The sequence below is a fragment of the Eriocheir sinensis genome, chromosome 27, assembly GCF_024679095.1.
Source record: "Eriocheir sinensis breed Jianghai 21 chromosome 27, ASM2467909v1, whole genome shotgun sequence".
NCBI lineage: Eukaryota > Metazoa > Arthropoda > Malacostraca > Decapoda > Varunidae > Eriocheir > Eriocheir sinensis.
In genome coordinates, this window is record NC_066535.1 from 2,951,294 (window position 1) to 2,972,181 (window position 20,888).

The 20,888-nt window shown below is 39.3% G+C and overlaps 1 protein-coding gene across 2 annotated transcripts in view; it reads right to left on the bottom strand.

The window, feature by feature from the left end:
* LOC127003987 (AP-3 complex subunit delta-1-like) overlaps positions 1–20,888 on the bottom strand; it is a 96,148-nt gene that overhangs the window by 66,256 nt on the left and 9,004 nt on the right. For both annotated transcript variants that reach the window (XM_050871072.1, XM_050871071.1), the window contains exons 4-9: positions 19,211–19,351; positions 13,335–13,604; positions 8,122–8,195; positions 7,744–7,793; positions 7,400–7,449; positions 3,673–3,721 (exon numbers count right to left, since the gene is read on the bottom strand). In XM_050871072.1, the coding sequence (XP_050727029.1) occupies positions 3,673–3,721; positions 7,400–7,449; positions 7,744–7,793; positions 8,122–8,195; positions 13,335–13,604; positions 19,211–19,351 (634 nt within the window). The remainder of the gene's footprint in view (positions 1–3,672; positions 3,722–7,399; positions 7,450–7,743; positions 7,794–8,121; positions 8,196–13,334; positions 13,605–19,210; positions 19,352–20,888) is intronic.

Genomic DNA, 20,888 nt, shown 5'->3' on the forward strand with positions numbered 1-20,888 from the left:
AAAGAAAGAAGTTTTAACAGCCTAATTGGACCTTGTGAATTTTCTGTACTGATGTTATGTGAAGTTATGATCACATTTGCCACTCATATCCAAGGGCTGGAAGTCAGGTCAGCCTTGCCCAACTAGAGAGATTGATCAGTTGGAAAGGAAACTGAAGAATAAAAAGTAAAGAGAGGAATAGAATCCATAGAAGGGTAGTTTATAAAGCAAAGATTTGCGCCGGACTCTGAAAAGCCTTCAAGATGTCTAAGGTAACAGCAAAAGTTTCACCAAACAGCTAAGATAGGATGACCAGGAGTCAGTTAGGAAGACAAGAAGAACACCAGTAGAATGCCCCTTGCAGAGCCCATATGGTGATCAGAGAGAAGGTCAGAAGTTGATAGACGCTTAGGAATTTTATGGTTAGGGATTGATTGAAAAGCTTTAGAAAGACAGGAAAGCAAAATTATAGGATGGTAGTTTAAGGGATTGGAACAGTCACCCTTCTTAGGCACAGGCTGTATGTTAAGCCGTCATCTGGCGATCAAGAATTACCCTGGCACGAACAAGAATTACCCCAAATCTTGCAAAATTCTTGTGTTTCTTGTTCTGGCATGTCAGATTTTCAAGAAGTCCCCCAATTTTTGGCAAGAATCAGGGGCCCCACACAAGCTGCAGTGGGGGTGGATTCGGCTACTTTCTTGCTGGCCGGTGCAGCCAGCAAGAAAGGCCGATGGCGATGACCATTTCCTGAGCTTCCTATGGGTAGCCCTGCCAGGTGGGGGTGGATATAGAGCTTACAAGGTTACTGTTATGTTACTGCTGCACCACAGACCACTTTAAAGTATCACTGTAGGATATGCAAGAACTTCCCGGTATGAAAATATCATTGTCATCATTAGAAACAAGAAAGTGGAACGATGCCATTTGTCAATATTTTGTAGAGAAAAAGGACATTTTAACCCTTTCACTTCGGTGGCGCCGACGTCGGCGTTCGACGGCATCACCGTATGGAAAGGGTTAGTCCTCTTCTAAACATCTTAAGATGGAATGGAAGAGCATTAAGAGGAATTTTGAGGAGGATTGAGAGGTTTAGAAGAGGATTAATCCTCTTCCATTTCCTCTTGACCCTTTCCATACTGTGACGCCGACGTCTGCGTCATGAATGGAATGGGTTAAGAAATTCCGTCACATGCAGTGACACTAAGTAGCTAGGGAAATGTTCCTAATAAACTGTAGATATCATAATCGTGACTAATTTAATGCATGTAGTCTTTGATGAGTAAAAAAAAGAGTGTTGGTTCATCTAGTCATATGGACAAGAAAGCTCTAGCGCTCTGGTGGATCACGGGAGGGAGGTAGGAAAGTCTCAAGGCTGGGGGGTCGTTCTTGATTGCCAGATTATGCCTTAAGCTCACTTCCAGCAGGAAAGAAAGCTAGATGTTGAAAGGCAGAGTGCAAAGACCAGGCAGGGTGTCAGCACAGAATTACAGTTTTTAATGACAACAGAAGATATTCCATTGGGTTCATAAGCCTTCTGAGAATTGAAGCCAGAGAGGGTATGAAAGACATTGCTCCTAAGAATTTTAATGATAGGCACTGTGGAGTCAGAAGGGGAAGAGTAGGAGGAATATGCCCTGAATAAAGCTTTTTTTTTAACCCCTCCGCTGCGTTTCAGCTGGACAAAACAACTTCCAAGAAACGAATAGATGACCCCAATTCTAAGTCATGCAAAACAGAATGAATTTGTATATCATCGTCTCCACTTTACATCAATGCAGCCGCTTTTTTTTTTTTTTTTTTTTTAAATAGCGTTGGTCTGTTTTTTTGTTGAACAATAAACAAGGTTGTGGCGTGCAGCAACCTGCCTCCTCTTCCCCAAGGTGCCAACCTGCCCTTCCCTCCGCCTGTCACCCAATGCTTCTCTCCCTCCCTCCCTCCCTCTCTTTATCTCACGTCACAAGTCCGCTCAACAATTTCTCTCTCTCTCTCTCTCTCTCAATAGTTCTCGCTGCACATGATACCACCATACGTGAGTGTGTGAACTCAGGACCTGACTGACTGGTGATTGGATGGAGGTGGTGGTGATGGTGGCAGAGTTTGCAGGGATGAGGACAACTTCTCCCCTTCCCCTCCCTGGGGCATAGACTAATCTCAATGGCATGTGCTCTCTCTCTCTCTCTCTCTCTCTCTCTCTCTCTCTCTCTCTCTCTCTCTCTCTCAAGAAGGAAAAAGCAGACTATTTCATGCAATCACTTTCTACAATTGAGTGGTTATAAGGACGATGGCCACTACATACAGTAAGTAATTATAGCCACCACCCTCCTCACCTGACCTGAACTGACACACCTGCACCCCCAACCCTCTCCGTGGCTTTGTCCTTGACCTAGGCTGACATGAGTTGCCAGCCTCACCTGGCCTCTTAATTAGGGGAAAAAAAGGAAAAAACCAGTGGCCAAATCCAGTCCAACCGCAGCCTACCAGTGAAGGCCAGATCCGTGCCAATCGCAGTGGAGGGGTTAAGAGTTGAGTCCCCATGCAGATAAAGTTTCGTATAATGAAAATTTGGATAACGGAACTGACATTGCAGTTTTGAAGGATCCTTCAATAAGTACTAACCAGGATCTTAATCTCCTTAGCTACCTCTTCAAAATTGCTATACCAAGTCCAGCAGTGCAGCTCTGGTCACTAATACCAAGAATTTGCAATTTTAATCTTCTTGGATTTTGCGAAATTCAGAAGAGCTGTTGGTGTTCCTGATACCAGAGCCATGGTGATCAACACATATCTTACAGCCATCTCTCTTAGTGTCAGTAGCAGCAATAAAGTTACCCTGAAGGGGGCACTAATTTAATATGGAGTTGAGTGTGAAATAGATCACCACCTCCTTTACAGTTCCACACATCTAAGTAGAAGCATACACTGCAATAAGAGACAAAGTACATTGTATGCTTCATCCTGACTTGTTTTGTAAGCTCATTAATTAGAATAATTTCAACAACAAATGACTAGTTGACTGAAGATGCCTATAGTTACCTCCCTAAGACAGGTAACAATACCAATGCCAGGCTTCTTCATCTCAAGTCCTACAATATCCACCTTCAGTTTTTTTTAGCTCATTTGATAAGTAAGGCAGCCAGAGCTCCAATGAGAGGCTCAGGAAATTCTAAGCCTCCAAAGGTTAACTCTAGGTCTGGTTCTATGGGCAGGCACCACATCTGCACCAACCCAGCTTTCTCCTTAGCAAAAAGAGGAGCTAAAAGAATCCTCTCCCTAAATGGCAGGCTCACCAAGTGCAAATGCATCAAGCAAGCCTGCCAAGTTGTTAAGCATCCCCAGCAGAAATTCCTCAATAAATTTGCGTTGAACTGAGGGTCCAATGAACTGCATTTTCACCCCAAACTACATAACACCAATTCCATACTAAAACATGAGATGGTTGAAACATCAAATGAATGAAGATCATCAAAATCAGATGAAGATTCTCTAAAACATAAACTTTGACTCACTTGATACCAATACACAAAATAGTGAATTGCCAAATCAAATAATATCACCAATAATGAGATCCTACTGTACTCTATTGTTTAATCTTCATTCCCCAGCATTATATCATACTAAACAAATCTGCTCTTACATAGTCTACACACAATAATTGAAAAAAGCCAATGAAAGAAAAAAGGAATTACTTACAGTTCTGATCTGAATCTTCTATGAGGATCCTCAGCTTCTGGACACAAAGCTGTAAAGGAAACAAAACAAAGACTGAAATTAACATCTGCTTTAATAAGTAACTTTAAACATGGAGTCAAATTACGCTACCTACCTGAGACACACTCAAAATAACAGATGCCTGATATCAAAATCTCCTCACACCATGAGCCAAGCAAAAGTCATATACTATGGCAGCTACTAGAAATAAAATTAATCTGCACCACTAACAAGCAGGGGTTGTCCACCAGGCCCCTCAACAGAGCCTACTGTTGCTAAAGGCAGCACATAAGAAAAAAATCCATTTCTGACACCCACACCCACACACAACCAGACACACACGTATGCATGTACACACAGCGGTGTTACCTAATAGACGTGATCAAGACTTGGGCCTTATGGTATGTGATTTACTATTCAAAGAAAAGCAAAAAATGGCGTTCCCACTCTATGTGTGTGTCAGCCCTTCGGATATGCAGCCAGGTGTATTGATGACACTTGTTCTTCTCACTGTCCTTCCCTGCCTGCCAGTCTTGGAAGTGTTTGGTATCTGCCATATCATCATCTCTTAAAATCATTACTCCTGCATACAAGATAGTAGGAGCACAAGCAGAAATGATACTCAATGAAGCCCAAAATAGGGATGTTAATGACAGCTCCTGGATGCATATTATTGGAATGTATGGTCTGACTCTTCACTCCATCATCATTACTAAGGGAGCTGTAGCTAAATAAGGTCTGCTGTGGAAAAAAATAAAAATATCAAAGAAGTCAGAGCACTCCCTTTAACTCTCACTTCAACAGTGAAAGGTTTTGATTTCTGGACACCTGCTGGTACACATGTATTCACTCTGTCATGAAAGATTCAAAGGATATTAAAGTTGAAGGGACATTAAACCTGTAGACAGTGCTCTACAGGAATTCCCTGTTTACTGTGATAAAGACTTTTGATAGGCTGATAAAGGCCCAATAAAGATCAATTATGTTCATGACATCTTTCTTGTATAAGTAAAATGCAAAAATCAAGTCAATAGTATTTGTCTCTTCTAAAACTGTACTCAATCTGGCAGGACAGATTCTAAAATGTGTTTAACTTGTTTGAAGAGCATGACTCATGCAAGAACTTTCCCTGCAGTAGCCAATAAAGATGTGCCACAGCTATTTCCATGGAAAGATTTATCTCCTTTCTTTTCATACATGGATATGATGTTGGCATCTTTCCACTATAGAGGGACAGTTTCACTTGACCAAGCTGATAGTTGTTGGTGAAGGTAATTTTGACTTTTTAAGCTTTTTGTATTCCCCATCCCCTTAGGATCTCCCAAAATCCCTCTAACAGCAATCACGGAAACTAATATGATACATGGTTTATCAAGCATAGTATTAATAACAATTTAAAGATGAAACTTCATACCTTCAATTAACTGGTATACTCACTTTCATCATGCACCCCTGCCACATAGAAAGAGTAAGTTTGTTGCTACCTCTGAACAACAGTAAGTAGTGATATCTTTAAAGTAAGATTTGTCAAAACTTAAGAATATATTTATATGAAAAAAAGATCCCAAACAGGAAAACTGGCTGCAAAATAGAAGTGGCTCAAAAAACTTTAATACTTTGCTAGCTCTACATCAGAATATTACTGAACTGATATGAACTTTTGAATTAAGTGCTAAAGATTTGATGAAACAAGAGTTTGTATCCCTTCACCCTAACCACAAACAAGTCTGCTAAATAAAATACATTTTGAGGAACAAACACCACTCCAAATGACTTGTATCATATATATATATATATATATATATATATATATATATATATATATATATATATATATATATATATATATATATATATATATATACAGTAAACCTTCAATATAACAGACCCACTTATAACGGATTTCAGATATAACTGACAAGGTCAGTGTCAGAAATTCACAGGGACCAACCAAGAAAGTTTATTGAACGAACTGCGCCCGGTAACTACAATAGCATCTGCTAGCCACCTCGCCCTCCTCCCATTATCTGCTGTCCCATCCTTTGATTAATGTAGTCTTGTTCAGCCTACCTGATGAAATATTTTCCTCCTTGTGGTTCCCATTCAAATGAACATATTTTCACCACAAGAAAGTCTTATGCATCACTCCAGGGCATAAATGTAATGGAAAATAGCCAAATGTTCGTGAGTGTCAGTACTGACACAGCTTAAGGGGTCGCCCGTTTGGTAGGTTAGGTTAGGTTTGGTTAGTTTGAATTTATTCCGAACTTGATGTGGGGCGGCGGAAATATGGTGGAAATACACAGCGCAAGACGCAACAGGGCGGTGGTGTTGTATGAAATACCTCCTCACAGAAATAAGTCGCTCTGGTGTCCACCACACATGCGCACTGGGGGAATACACGGCAGTGAAAGCATTAATTTGCCTGGTTTTGTTTAGTTCGTCCACTTGTGATCTTTGTGAGTGGTAAGTGAAATAGAGAAACAGTAAGCAAGTTCAACCTCTCTCTGCGAGTTATTTTGTGACTGCGGCAACGGGTGTACAATAGGCAATGAAAAGTCGATCATTTATTGATTTGTGACAGAAACAGTTAGCAAACTATTTCATAACACATTGAAAAATAAAAAATAAAAAAATAAAAAAAAAAAAAAAAAAATTGTCTGGCAGTGCAAGATGGATGCACTTGTAAAATTTTACCCATACTTGTAACAATACAGCCCCCCGCAGGGCCCCACTGCCAACCTAGCAGCCTTAGTGTATTGCAGTCCGTTGCCAAGTGTGCTGTGCGGTTCTGCAGACAATGTGGAGTCAACATACACAATAAAATAAAAACTATATACCTACATTTATTAGGTTCGTCGGTATTATTGTACGTATTTCTAAATTGCCGCCACTTATAACGGACTAAGGTCCCCCCAATTAGTCTGTCATATCGAGGGTTTAATTTTATATATATATATATATATATATATATATATATATATATATATATATATATATATATATATATATATATATATATATATATATATATATATATATATATATATATATATATATATATATATATATATATATATATATATATATATATATATATATATATATATATATATATATATATATATATATATATATATATATATATATATATATATATATATATATATATATATATATATATATATATATATATATATATATATATATATATATATATATATATATATATATATATATATATATATATATATAGAGAGAGAGAGAGAGAGAGAGAGAGAGAGAGAGAGAGAGAGAGAGAGAGAGAGAGAGAATTCAATTGAGGCGACACTCTAACAAGCTGCTTCATGTGTTAACGCAACATGTGACAAGAATTACTGGTAACTGCATGTAATGAAACCTTCACAAGAGAAAATACACGATGGAGCAAGACATATAAAAGGCAATATGGCAAGAAAAATTATTGTGAAGTTCTTGAGGTCACAATGATAAAGTATGTATTATCATCACCATTAATAATACCTTTGAAATTACCTCTTAATATTGGTCAAATCATTGTTTTCAAGATATGTAAGAATGTGATGTCACAATTGTTACATTTCTACCAATATAATATTCATTTAATATTGACATTTATCCAAGTGAGCTCAAGAACCTCTAGATAGCACTCTTCCCCCACTGCACAAGACAAACACTGCTCTGAGTGTACCTGAATGGAGGCGTTGTGGTTGGGCATCCCAGAAGAAATAGAAATGAGCACTGTGAGCGAACATGGGGAGAAAAAGAAAAACATGTCAGTACACAAAAAATGTCGTTATACAGTATATACAATATTTAACTATGCATGAATATTGATTATGCTGCCTACAAAACAAGACAACATCCCATGTTTTCGTGAATATGTATTAGGGTGAAAACTGATTTATACCCTTCTTACTACCTAAACTCAGAGCAACAACACAAAATACATGACATTTCCCATAAGCACACTCAAGATGCACACTACTGCTAAACCATATAAGCCATACCCCCACCAGCACCAGACACACCTACCAGCAATGACAGTGTTGATGCACTCATACAACAGGGACATGGCTGAGGTGCTGCAACAGGGAACAAAATAACAGTTATAAAAAAATACACATTTCTGTAAAATATCTTTTGCTTTAAATATTTTCCCATTATATTTAGGACCCAAAATCTAAATATTTGTAATCATTATGACTAACTGATTAAATCTAATATTTATGGTGTTTACCTTTAATATTTAATCCTAAAAGCCAGTATACAAAGGAATATCACAGGTAAACCCAATAGAATGGATTCTTTCAACATTATGGATAACAAAGAATAGTTTTAAATTGAGCTTATGCATAAAATTAATTCATATGAATATATGTATATTTAGGAAAATTGCAGAATCATATTTACCTGTGTATCAAATTTGTGAGAGGTTCTATGAGCTTCTTGCCTAATCTGGGTTCTAGTGGCGTGAGGGCACCAAACTGTTAAAGGGATATAAAGCTCTTACAAGCAGCAACTTATATCAGCTACAGAGCATATGCTACAAGACATACAGCTTCAGGGGATGATCCGTATGTATATTTTTCTAATATATTGTCATCAAATTAGTGAAACATTTCAAATGACTGATTTGCTTGAACTCTACTGCAGAAATTATTAGAGGAAATTCCATAACATAAGAGAGTCAGCACCATTTAAATGTTCAACACTTAATATACAATATTTTGGCAGTTTGAAGACAAAGCTGTCAACCCAAACATTAGCAGTGACTAAACAACAAAGTAATAAGTACACTGTGCTGTATCTTATCCCATTCATGCACTTGTTGATGCCTTTTCCACTCCTGTTTCTTGCCTCCTTGTACAGTTTACTTAAGCTTTTTGTTACTTCCGTTATACCAGATTTAGCAATCAAGGAATCCACAGCTCTTTAAAAACCTTGGTGGCAATGTAGTGAGTTGTGTGTTCTATCTATAACCCACACTGGACAACCATGCTACACCAAGTGACTGAGTATAAGCAAACCATTTTATGTTCTATTATTTAATTTGCATGGACTTATCCAACAGTGTCAAGAAAATCTTTTTTTTTATAAATATTTTAGGCGGGATGAGAATGTGTTTGCACAGTCTGGCTATGGAACCAGCATGAGCAGCCATGGGCACTCTTCAGTATGGCACAGAGTCAGCTGACCATGTGATAGTATGAAGCAGCATTTTATTTTCAAGCAAATCTCTGCTTTTTTTTTCAAGGGCCCTTGCTTATTTCTTTGCTTTTGTATATTAATAAATTTATTTATTTATTTATTTGCTTTTGTATATTAATAAATTTATATTTAGTAATAAATGTTTCTTTTCAGTCCCAAATTTATAAATCCCATGTAAATTTAGGATGAAATTGCTTGGTATATATTTCACATTAAAATTAATCATGGCGGATTCATTTTGGGGCAGTGGGTTTGTGCCCTTGAATTATCCACCGTGCAAGGAGCCAGAAAACCTCCCCAATAGAGAACCACACCTGGTTGACATCTGGTACTCATTGGTCAGTGGACTGGGACATGAGTGTAAGCACTCATGATTTGCCCTATAACAGGCCTTGCCTCTGGGTAGAGAAAAAAAAATTGGAAAGAGTTCTACTCACTTCCTCAGATATCTCTTACCATCTTTTTGAATATGAAATTATATTACATACTAAAACAGAATAGTAGACAACCCATGACATTTTAATGCCAGGTGGATCATCCCCTTCAACCAATCCAAGAGAGTAATACATACCATGATCAATAACTTTTAACAGTTCCCAACAATACTGTACAGTAAGTATTACATAAACCACTGTAGAGACTCAATGGTGCAATAACAATGAAATAAAGTCTTTAGAAATTAATACCTGCTGATGATTTCAATGAGAGGCTCACTTAACCTCCTTCCTAGTTTGGGCTCAATACCAGTGAGAACCCCAAACTGAAATGTAACTCAAGGATTAGAAACATAGTTCTGTGTGTGTGTGTGTGTGTGTGTGTGTGTGTGTGTGTTTACTTAGTTGTAGTATGCAGAGCCTGAGCTACACTCATAATGGTCTTGTCTCCAGATCTATGTTTGTCTATTTTTTCCATAAAATTGACACACACTTTGCCTCCATCATTTCTTCTTCTAATTCATTCAAAGTATTTATATTTCTTTGGGGAAAACCGTACTTTTTTGTCATTTACCCATCCACTTTGGAATGGCCACCAGTGTCCAAACGAGGGTGGGTGGTCACTGGTTCTGTACGGCCACTAGTGTCTGTGACCCATGACCCCAAACTGAAGTAAATTGTGGGTCATGGTGACATGTGCCAATCCACCATACATTACCCAGGTCTAAAAACTGATCTTCCCTCAGAAACATGCCAGTCCTCATTGACAGACATATTTAGTCAGATTGGCTGACGTCAGCCAATAGAGTTGGTCTGCCAGTATCCTGCAATGGGCCTCTAAAAACTGGCAAAGGCCCATGCTCCTCTTTTTAGGAGGGAGCAATCCTTAACCCTTTCGTTGCTAAACCCTCGCAGCGAGCACTAGTGTAACTTGCCAGTGGTGCTAAACGCTCGCTGAGCTCCAGTTGGACTCAAATTTCCCATGTATGAGAGTGTTCCAACACTATTTTTCACCCCACAGCATTGCCAATTCAGTGGGTTTTCCACTAAATTTGGTGGAAAATCATATCAGCCTAGCGTGGAAAATCTACGGACGAGTAATTGGTGGATGTTGTTGTCCAATATAGCGGCATTTTTACATAGCTTCACCTATCACATGACTGATATTTTGACCAAATAGCTATAAATTTTGCAATTACCAATACTACCATGCCAGCACCCCACCAAGAGATCTACTCAGTAGTTGCCTCAATATGCCTGACCATTGCGCATGCACGAATGTATGTCTTCACAGGCAGTACCCCCTGAACGTGCCTGTATGTTCGCAGGAGAGGCTTACATAACCAAACCTTATAGATCTTGCCCTCCTCTTTCCAATGGCGGTTTTGTTTTTTAGCTGCGATAAATAGTTTCTGAGATACAGAGGTTAAAATAGCGAGCACTACCGTCACTTGCTGAACGTGCCTGTATGTTTGCAGGAGAGGCTTACATAACCGAATCTTATAGATCTTGGCCTCCTCTTTCCAATGGCATTTTTGTTTTTAGCTGTGATGAATAGTTTTTGAGATGCAGAGGTTAAAAGACTGAGCACTACCGTCACTTGCCGGTGGTGCTAAAAGCTCGCTGCGAGCGCCAGTCACACTCACAGGCAACACCCCCTCAACGTTGGTGCCTGTACGCTCACAGGAGAGGCTTACATAACCAAATATTATAGATCTTGGCCTCCTCTTTCCAATGGTGTTTTTGATTTGCAGCTGTGATGAATAGTTTCTGAGATACAGCAGTTAAAGGAGATCCCCCTCCCCCTGCTGGGCTGCCTGACTGCGCCTGGGGGAATAGCCTCGTTGCGAGCAATTAGCAATGAAAGGGTTCAACAACTGGTCTTCTCTGTTTTTGAGGAACATCTGGATGGATGCCAGACATCACAATATTTATTTTGTAACAAAAAACACCCAATAACAATTATAGGAGTGGAAAACAAAAATACTAGTAGTTGCATGGTTATGAGATGTGCATGCTTATGTACATTCCATGCTGCTTTGCCAGTCCCATATTTGGTCCATATTTAGCCATTTATGAGCCACTTTTAGTGTCAAGTTAATCAAAGCAGACAGATTAAGACATTTTCTTTCTCATTTTTTTTCTTCTTGTGTTCCCTTAACTCCCTTAACTGCACTTCCCCTTTTCAATAATAAATCTTTATTATCTGATTCCACTAAGTCATTCATAAGTTTATATATTGTAATCTGGTCTCCTCTCTCTTCTTTCCTCAAGTGTTATCAGCTGCATTTCTTTTAACTTTTCTTCATAAGTTAGGTATTCCAGTTCTGGTACAACCTTAGTGGTTATTCTTTGTATTCTTTCCAGTTTCTTCATGTGTTTCTTCTTGTGAAGCAACCATGTGACTTCTGCATATTCCGGTTTTACTCTAATCATTGTGGTTACAATTTTTTTCATTATATCTTTATCCAGCTTTTTTTTTTTATGTCAAAGCCTGTAGCACCTGTAGGCTTTCTTGAGGGGCCTGGTGGTTGGCCCGAGCACGTCTTGGTGCAGCAAAGTGTTTATAGTGGCGCCATCTTTTCTTTGCCCCCTAGAGCTTAATCTTGAATGACTTGGACGGTTCTTCTAGAGTACAGGTTGATAGGACAGCATGCGGGTAGTCTTAGGCCACTCGGCATTGACTGAAAAATCCCAGGTGGTAGCAGCAGATTCGAACCCGCGTAGTCCAGAATGCGGTGAATGCGGGGCCCACACGCTAACCACTCAGCCACCGCCTCCCCGATGGTGAAAGGCCATTTTCATATTCCTTACCATGTTGTATGTATCTCCAAATATATTGTTTACATGCTTCCCTAGTAACAAATCATCCTAAATCATCACTCCCAAGTCTTTCTCCTATTTTTCTCTTACCATTGTATAATTTCCCATTTTCTTTCTGCAACTCCTCCCAGTCCTTAAGGTTTCTTATTTTCCTCAATAATACTGAATCATCTGCAACTGTACACTCACTCCGGCATGTCATTTATATAAATTAAAAATATAATCAGAGCCAAAACTGAACCCTGTGGCACTCTGGCACTTTCTTCTACTTTGATCTTTCATCTCTCATCACTGTTCTCATTTCTCTTTCTTCCGAATAATTTTTGTGCTACTGGTGCTATTGTTGTTACATTGTCTCATTCTAGTGGTGATAGTACTGAGTGGTGAAAGTGTTTGTGTGATCTCAGAAGTTAGTGATAATATGGCAGTGGTGAAGTAGGCAGGCATTTTTATCACCAATTCTGATCATTATGGTTTTGGAGATCAGGAAGATAATGTGGCTACCCAGGCTGCCTCCTAGGTGATGATGGTGAAAATGGAAATACTGTTCACGAAAGTGCTGATGGTGGTAGCGTAAGTGGAGGGTGGGAGGTTATTACTGTTTTTGAAGGCCTGTCACCTTTCTTTCTGAAAGTGAGAGGGCCAGATGGATTTGTAATGCTGAATAAGCTTTATGCCCTTAATCACTTTTAACTCTTCCTTCTTCTTCTTTGTCTGGATATCTTTCCCCACTTCCATGTGGGGTCAATGTTTCTATGTGGGGTCAATGTATCAGAAAGAAATGGTTGAGACAAGATAAAACAAGAAAATATAAAAGTAACATTAATATTACACTATTTGGCTAATTAACTTAAATTGTATAATCTGTGATCAAAAGCCTTCAACTAGGAAAAAAAGAAGACAACTCTAGCTGAAAACTAATGAAGATGAGGTCATGAAAACATTGGTGGACTTTGTGCATACCCTCATTGGTCCTCTTTGTAGTGTATAAGCTAAATCTAAAACACCAACCCTTGTATCATAATAAGGTTCAAAAAATGCTCACTTCACACTCATTTCTCTCCCAGAACTATTAAACATTAGCTCATCTAAATAATTGTTAAGGCAATAACAAACTTAAGAATTTTAATCAATAACTTCCTGAATAGAATGACTCACCAGTTTGATGATTTTGATAAGCATCCAGTTGTTGGTAGACGAAGTCATGAGCTTGAAGAAGACAGGGGCAAGGCTAAGGTAGTTCTTAGGGTTTTTTCGTGCCAGTTCACAGATCACATTGACTGCTGCTGACTGCACTCCAGGATCAGGATCCTCTAGCTTTTCCTTGAGTCGAGGAAAGGCTGGCCTCAAAGCCTCAGGGAACTTAAGGAATACTTTGTAGAGGAGGAGAACTGCCTTTTTTCTTAGATAGGGCTTGGTTGATGCCAACTGTTATAGAATACAACATGGTTCTGAGTGCATCTTATTTGCCTAAATCATCCTCATTCAGTAATTCATTCAACAGAAGTGGCTAACATATAACAGTTGAAAAAAATTGCATTAGCTCTAAGCCTTAGAGTATTCTGAGTCTAAATAATCATGTATCAGAGTAGCACAAAATGACCATACTCTACAAGTGCATTTTACTTAAGATGTTATTTACCAAATTTATTGTATCATTTCCAGTTTTCAACATGCCCCTAGCTAAAAAGGACTACCAATAGCCACTTCTTGGGACTGCATTTGACAACCTGAATACAAATTCAAAAGAAGATAGTTAGAAAAGGCAAGCTAAGTTGAACAAGTCAATATTCCCGGGTATTGCAGGGGAACTCAATAGGTATATGACTGGTTGAGGAAGTGACATACAGTCAAGGACAATATCTTAGGTGCAGTAGTCTCATAGAAAAAAATAATTCCCACACTTAACATGCATAATAAACCTCCGGTACTTCATTGGGCATAGTTTCTTCTTTATTCACTCTTGGGAGTGACAATATTGCTAAAACAACTCAGGCACAGGTTCAAATACTTGTAGCTTATGAATCAATCAAGGTTAAGCCTTTATATGATCCACTTACACAGAATCAAGCCATTTCTTAATAACTTAGCAGTGTGATATGATGCACAATCCCTCATAAAACGTCAGTTTTTCAACTCTCAAAACAGTCTTTTAAATGATCAAATATGCGTGTTATGCACCTGTACGGGTGCCCTGCGCATCATTAATCCAGATCCAGTAGCTTCAAATACCAGTGAATTCACCCTACCATTCCTAGGTAATATCACGAATGACCCAACATGATACCCAAAAGCACCCCAGACCAATAATAATGAGTCAGGATGCTTAACAATACCCTGTGCACACTTTGAGTCATAGGGATCACTGCATGGCCATCATCTTTTGCCATCACAGTTCCCAGACAATTTGAATATGGCTTCATCACTCCATAATACTCATAGCCACTCCTCTACATCTTAAAGCAGATATTACAGCAAAAAGCAATCCAATTCATCCTCTGCTTAACCCTTTCATGGCTAAACGCTCGCAGCGAGCGTTAAGCATATCTGCTGGTGGTGCTAAACGCTCGCTGCGAGCTCCAGCCGCACTCAAATCTCCCGCGTATGAGTGTGTTCCAACACTATTTCTCACACCACAGCATTGCCAATTGAGTGGGTTTTCCACTAAATTTGGTGGAAAATCATGTCAGCCCAGCGCGGAAAATCTACGGACGAGCAACTGGTGGATGTTATTGTCCAATATAGCAACATTTTTGCATAGCTTCACCTATCACATGACTGATATTTTGACCAAATATTTGTAAATTTTGCAGTTGGCAATACTGCCCTGCCAGCACCCCATCATCAAGAGATTTACAGTAGTTGCCTTACGGCTGACCGTCACGCTTGTATAAATGTACGTCTTCACAGGCAACACCCCCTGAACGTGCCTGTACTTTCACAGGAGGGGCTTTCATTACCGAATTATATAGATCTTGGCCTCCTCTTTCCAATGGTGTTTTTGTTTTTTAGCTGTGACGAATAGTTTTTGAGATACAGAGGTTAAAAGAGCGAGCACTAGCGTCACTTGCTGGTTGTTCTAAAAGCTCGCTGCGAGCGCCAGTCGCACTCACAGCAAAATATACCCCCTGAACATGCCTGTACGTTTGCAGGAGAGGCTTACATAACCAAATCTTATAGATCTTGGCCTCCTCTTTCCAATGGTGTTTTTGTTTTGTTGCTGTGATGAATAGTTTTTGAGATACAGCGGTTAAAAGAGATCCCCTTCCCCCGCTGGGGTGCCCGAGCGCACTTGCGGGGATAGTCTCATTGCGAGTGCTTAGCAATGAAAGGGTTAAGGGTTACAATAGTTCTTTGTGAGTATTGTGGTGTAAAAACCTCAGGTTGTCATATAACTGAGTGTTGATCTCAGACACATCACAAAGTAAAACAGGTTTCTCTTCCTTTAACTGTGGTGCTGTTTCATGTGGATTAGCATGCATCTGCCTCCTCAGGACTTTCAGAGTACATAGAGTATTCTTCCTGGACCTCCCTGTGGACTTCTGTCATGATGTGTCAGCTCCCCTTACGTTGTGAAACTTTTTTTGTCTACCAGTATGCAGCGATGATCCAGTTGTATTAGATGCTTCCTTATTAGCTTTACTTCCATTACACAATGATGTACTAGATACAATTTGGTCACTTGTCAGCTTTTTAGCTTTAGCCATACCTTTTCTATGACCATAAACTGAACCTTTGACAGTGGTTTCTCCATTAAATATGGTGGAAAATCATATCAGCCCAGTGCGGAAAATCTACGGACAAGTAACTGGTGGATGTTCTTGACCAATATAGTGGCATTTTTGCATAGTTTCACCTATCACCTGACTGATTCTTTGACCAAATAGTTGTAAATATTGCAGTTTGCAATACTACCTTGCCAGAACCTCATGGAGAGATGTCCGCAGTTGCCTCAAAATGGCTGATCATTGCACACGCACTGATGTAAGTGTTCACATTCAACACTCCCTGAACGTGCATGTACATTCGCAGGAGAGGCATACATAACTGATTCCAATAGATCTGGGCCTCCTCTTTCTAATGGTGGTTTTGGTTTTTAGCTGTGATGAATAGTTTTTGAGATACAGAGGTTAAAAGAGACACCCCACTTGGCTGCCCGACTGCGCCTAAAGGGATAGTCGCCTCCAAGCCCATGAGCCGTGAAGGGGTTAACAAATATAATTTTACGGACTGGTTTTGTGGTTCACCGATAAATGCGCTCACTACAGTTTTAAAATACTGAACTTTATCTGCTTAACCATTCAGACAGCCAAAAACAGAACAAATGGTGTAAGTAAAGTTAGGTTTGGTTAGTGTAAATTTATTCGGCTTGCACTGTAGGGTAGCGGAAATACGTAACCCAGTGCAGGATGGGACACGGTAGCGGCAGTCCACTATACGTGGGTCAGTGTTGCAAGAAGTTCCTCCTCGCAGAAATGTATTTTCCGCCATATAAGACGCACTTTTTTTCAAAAAGAAGAGTCATAAAAATCACCCTGCATCTTATACCCTGATGGTTAGGTTTTGGAAGGCCTAGGGGTTATTGTTACTGGTACGAAACCAGCACCCAAAACACCTTCGTTTGACACAATAGCTTACATATGTCCCCAGAATGAAATACGTATACCATATTTTGCAGCGTGCACTTTTTTTCACTCAGAAAATGCAAAAAAAGTTACCCCTGTGCAGTATATGACGAAGGTACAAATTTTGATTGCTTTAAATAATGAATAGTGTGATGCAACAGAAAAGGAAAGTGTGAATAAGCAGAAGAGAGGAGGAGGACATGTGATGTGAAAAAAAAACACAGGTCACAAGAAGATGCGCCACACGTGGGAGCCGAGGTGTAGCGTGAACACTATACACAAAACATTATGAGGTATATTCATTCTTAGCAGGTGTCACTAGTGATAGGGTCACAGGGCCCACGAAGCTTGAGCTATTCTTTCAATTATCGTAAATTACCTGTGTTTCTCTGGGACTTGCAACAATTACACTTCAATATAATAAGTGTCACTATTGTTAATAAAAATGTAGGTGATTATTCCTGTTGTTTTATTTATTAGTAAACGAGAGAAAATATAAATGCTGTCCGGCAGCCTCTCCTCACCCAAAATTGTTCTTACATGAAAGCCCTGTGAAATCAAGCAGAAATGAGCTTTTAAAAAAATATTATTTACATTATATTATATGCTCAGTACCTGCTTTGGGTGCATCAGTGTCGCCTTCGGCAAAATTTATCAAAAACATTTGGTTGCCAGGCATCTCGGCAGAAAGTGAGCCTCCTTTGTTTTTTGTCTGTGTGCAACATTGGCTTCTGTCCCATAGTGTTTCCCTCCACCCACAACTCCTGGCTTTAAACGGCATCACCTTTGACCTGCCCACACTCCTGGTAGTGGCAGGCGTCCACCCAAGGTCTTGGTTCATCTCACACAACAACCAGCAGTTACTGGAGGGCAGAGTATAATATACTGGGAGCAGAAGCTAGTGACCTCACTGAGCCACAAACATTTGCCTTTCTATTGCTGTGAGTAAGAGGGTTGTCGAGATGCCTGATGCCCTAATGATTTTGATGAATTTCGCCGAAGGCCACACTGATACACCCACGGCAGGTACTCGGCATATAATGTGATGTAAATATATTTTTTAAATCACATTTCTGCTTGATTTCGTAGGGCTTTCATGGAAGAACAATTTTGGATGAGGAGAGGCTGCTGGATGGCATTTACATTTTTCTTGTTTACCAACAAATAAAACAACAAGAATGATCAGCTACATATTTATTAACAACAGTGTCACTTATTGTATTGAAGTGTAATTGTTACAAGCTCCAGAGAAACACCGGTAATTTACGATAATTGAAAGAATAGCTCAAGCTTCGTGGGCCCTGTGACCCTATACCTGCTAGTTGGCAACTCTGGAATGTACCTCATTCCACCGTGGCACGTCAGTCACCACTGTGCTGGGTACTTTGGTGGTGATGCTTAAAGCGGCTATTACATGGGAACAATATTGGTGGAGCAGGGTGCTACCTGACGTGACTCTGCTCAGCGACTGTGGGGCGGACTTGGGCGGATTAATCTGGAGCTATTTCTGCTGTGCAACGCCCTGGTCAGCTGACGTTTTGTGATACATGTTCGAAAGAACGGATATCTATGGATAACTAAAGTGTTTGTCGTAAACGCATTTTTGTTTCTCATTGTAAAAATAATTGTATTAAAACATAATATGATTGACAGAAATTAATCAACATCTAATTCTACTGGAAAGTAGGTATACGACCCCTGAAAGTCAAGATCAAGACCAAGATTGCCCATTGAACGCAGCATCCTCATGTGATTAGTTCCCTCAGTAGTTCGGCGAAAGTTACCACCTGCACACTGCACAGTGAGTGAATCTACCAACCAACCCTTTTGTTTACCATTGCAAAGTCACAGGTGCTCGGGGTAAGAGCACTGTAACTCTTCAACCAACAGTGGAACACTCTGAACACAGAGAAGGGCACAAAGCAACATACAGTACCATAGTAATAACTGTAAGTAAGGTGGCCAAATGTAATACTGCATACACATTAAGTTCAGGGAAAAATGTAGTTTTTAATTCTTTTGTAAATATATATTGCCAAATTATAGGTACGTCTTAAACTCCGGTGCGTCTTATATGGCGGGAAATACAGTAAGTCGCTCTGCTGCTCAATACGCATGCACACTGGAGGAATACACAGCGGGAAAAACATTAATTTGCCTGGTTTTGTTCTAGTTTGTCCACTTATGATATTTGTGAGCGGTAAGTGAAATACAGAAACAGTAAGCAAGTTGAACTTCTTTGTGTCTAAGATTTTGTCCTTGACTGTAGCACATTGTCAGGCAATATAGCATTCTGGGTACAAGAAGGGATAGCCATAACTTAAGTTACTGTTACTACTGGGTTATATTTCAAGAAACATCAGCAAAACAAGACCTCTGCCTAATTTAGATGTCCATGGCAAGACTCACCAGGGTCATGACATCATTGGCCAGGTCCTTTGCCAGGTCACCATTAATGAAGCATGCAAGGCCAGTGAGGGCCGTGCCTGAGTCATACATGTTGTGGCTATTCAGGTCTTTGCGAATCATGTTGGTGGTCAGCATCAGGACCTGAAAAAAAAAATATTATGTACTATTTACTAGTGGTCTCTAAATTTATTACACTGGACATTCAATTTTCTAGACTAAAAAGTGGGAGGTAATTTGAGAGACCCTGGAATCCAAATTTTCTGAATGAAATTAGTAAAATAAATTAATCAAACAGCACATTTCAAAGAATAATGTACTGCCTGCCATATTGACAATATGATTTTGAAGACAGCTGCCATAATTCATTATTGTCTGCCTTGAGGAAGGTGATAATGCTTTCACTTTTGTTCATGTCTTCATCACCAAACTTATATGAATTCTTTGGTAAATATCTCAAGCCAGTTACATTTTGGGAAAAATCTGGTGAAATTTGTTTGAATGATGGTGAATGAATAAAAAAAAATGAATGAATGAATGATTTAATGCAATCGTAATGAAAACCCACCAGCACTTTGAGGGCAGACCAGAGGAGGACCATGAGTGCTTCCTCTAATGACCCTGCCCTTCTCAGGGGTGATCCAAACCCATACTGATAAAATTCAATGAAAATTTACTGAATTAATGAAGGCAGCCATCTTCAAAATATCATTTCGGCCAATATGGCAAATGATGTCTATTTTTGGGGATGAATTCAGCCAATTTTTAGCATATTTTATTGGAAAGAAGCTGAACCACCACCCTGGGAAGCACTAGGGCAACAGTGGACGTAGTCATGGTCCTCCTCTGGTCTGCCCTCAATGTACAGTTGGGTTTTTCAGAATGGCTGCCCTATGTTATATAGTCAGTCAGCTTGGACAATAAATATGCCATCAATAGTTTTAATTGAATATTTTCCCATAAATAATTTAGATTGATATATTCAACTAGATACTTTCATATGAATTCGGTGACAATAGGTCAGTCCATTTTAGAGATATTTTGGTACCAGAGACAAACAACAAAAACATTATAACCCTCCTCAGGGTGGGTGATACAAGACAGTCTCGTGTAAAAGACTAATTTTTCTGTGGTGAACACTGACACTTTGTAGGTGCAATGTTTGTTTGCATGTAGCAGGAGGGCTGACTGCATGGCTTTTCCTGCTCTATGCTGAGAATGAAATGCTGTCCATCCAACTTCTTTGGAGTTATACACTTTAATGCAATGTTTAGATTTCCAGCTCATGGCTAAGCACAACAAAAACAATACAATAGACCCACCATTTAGTGTGTTGCTTTTTAAGGATTTCCTTATAATGTGAGATCTAAATTTAGGACACATTTCCAATGTAACACAGTTACCCTCCATATACCACAAATTAAATGAGAAGTATAATAAAAAATATGTGGCAGTGAGGCCAGTCAGTTAAGCAAAAAAACAGAGACAAAAGCGATGAAAATGTAGAATAAATACGATAACTGGTAGAATCCAATGATAAGCATGCATCAGGCAAGAGACTGAGTCCCTCCTGAACCCTCATTGGCATGGCTCAAGAGGAATGCAACTGCTCATTGGTTGATTTTATTTTTCGATCATATAGACACATACATGGAATAGTTCAATTAATTTTTAGTCATGG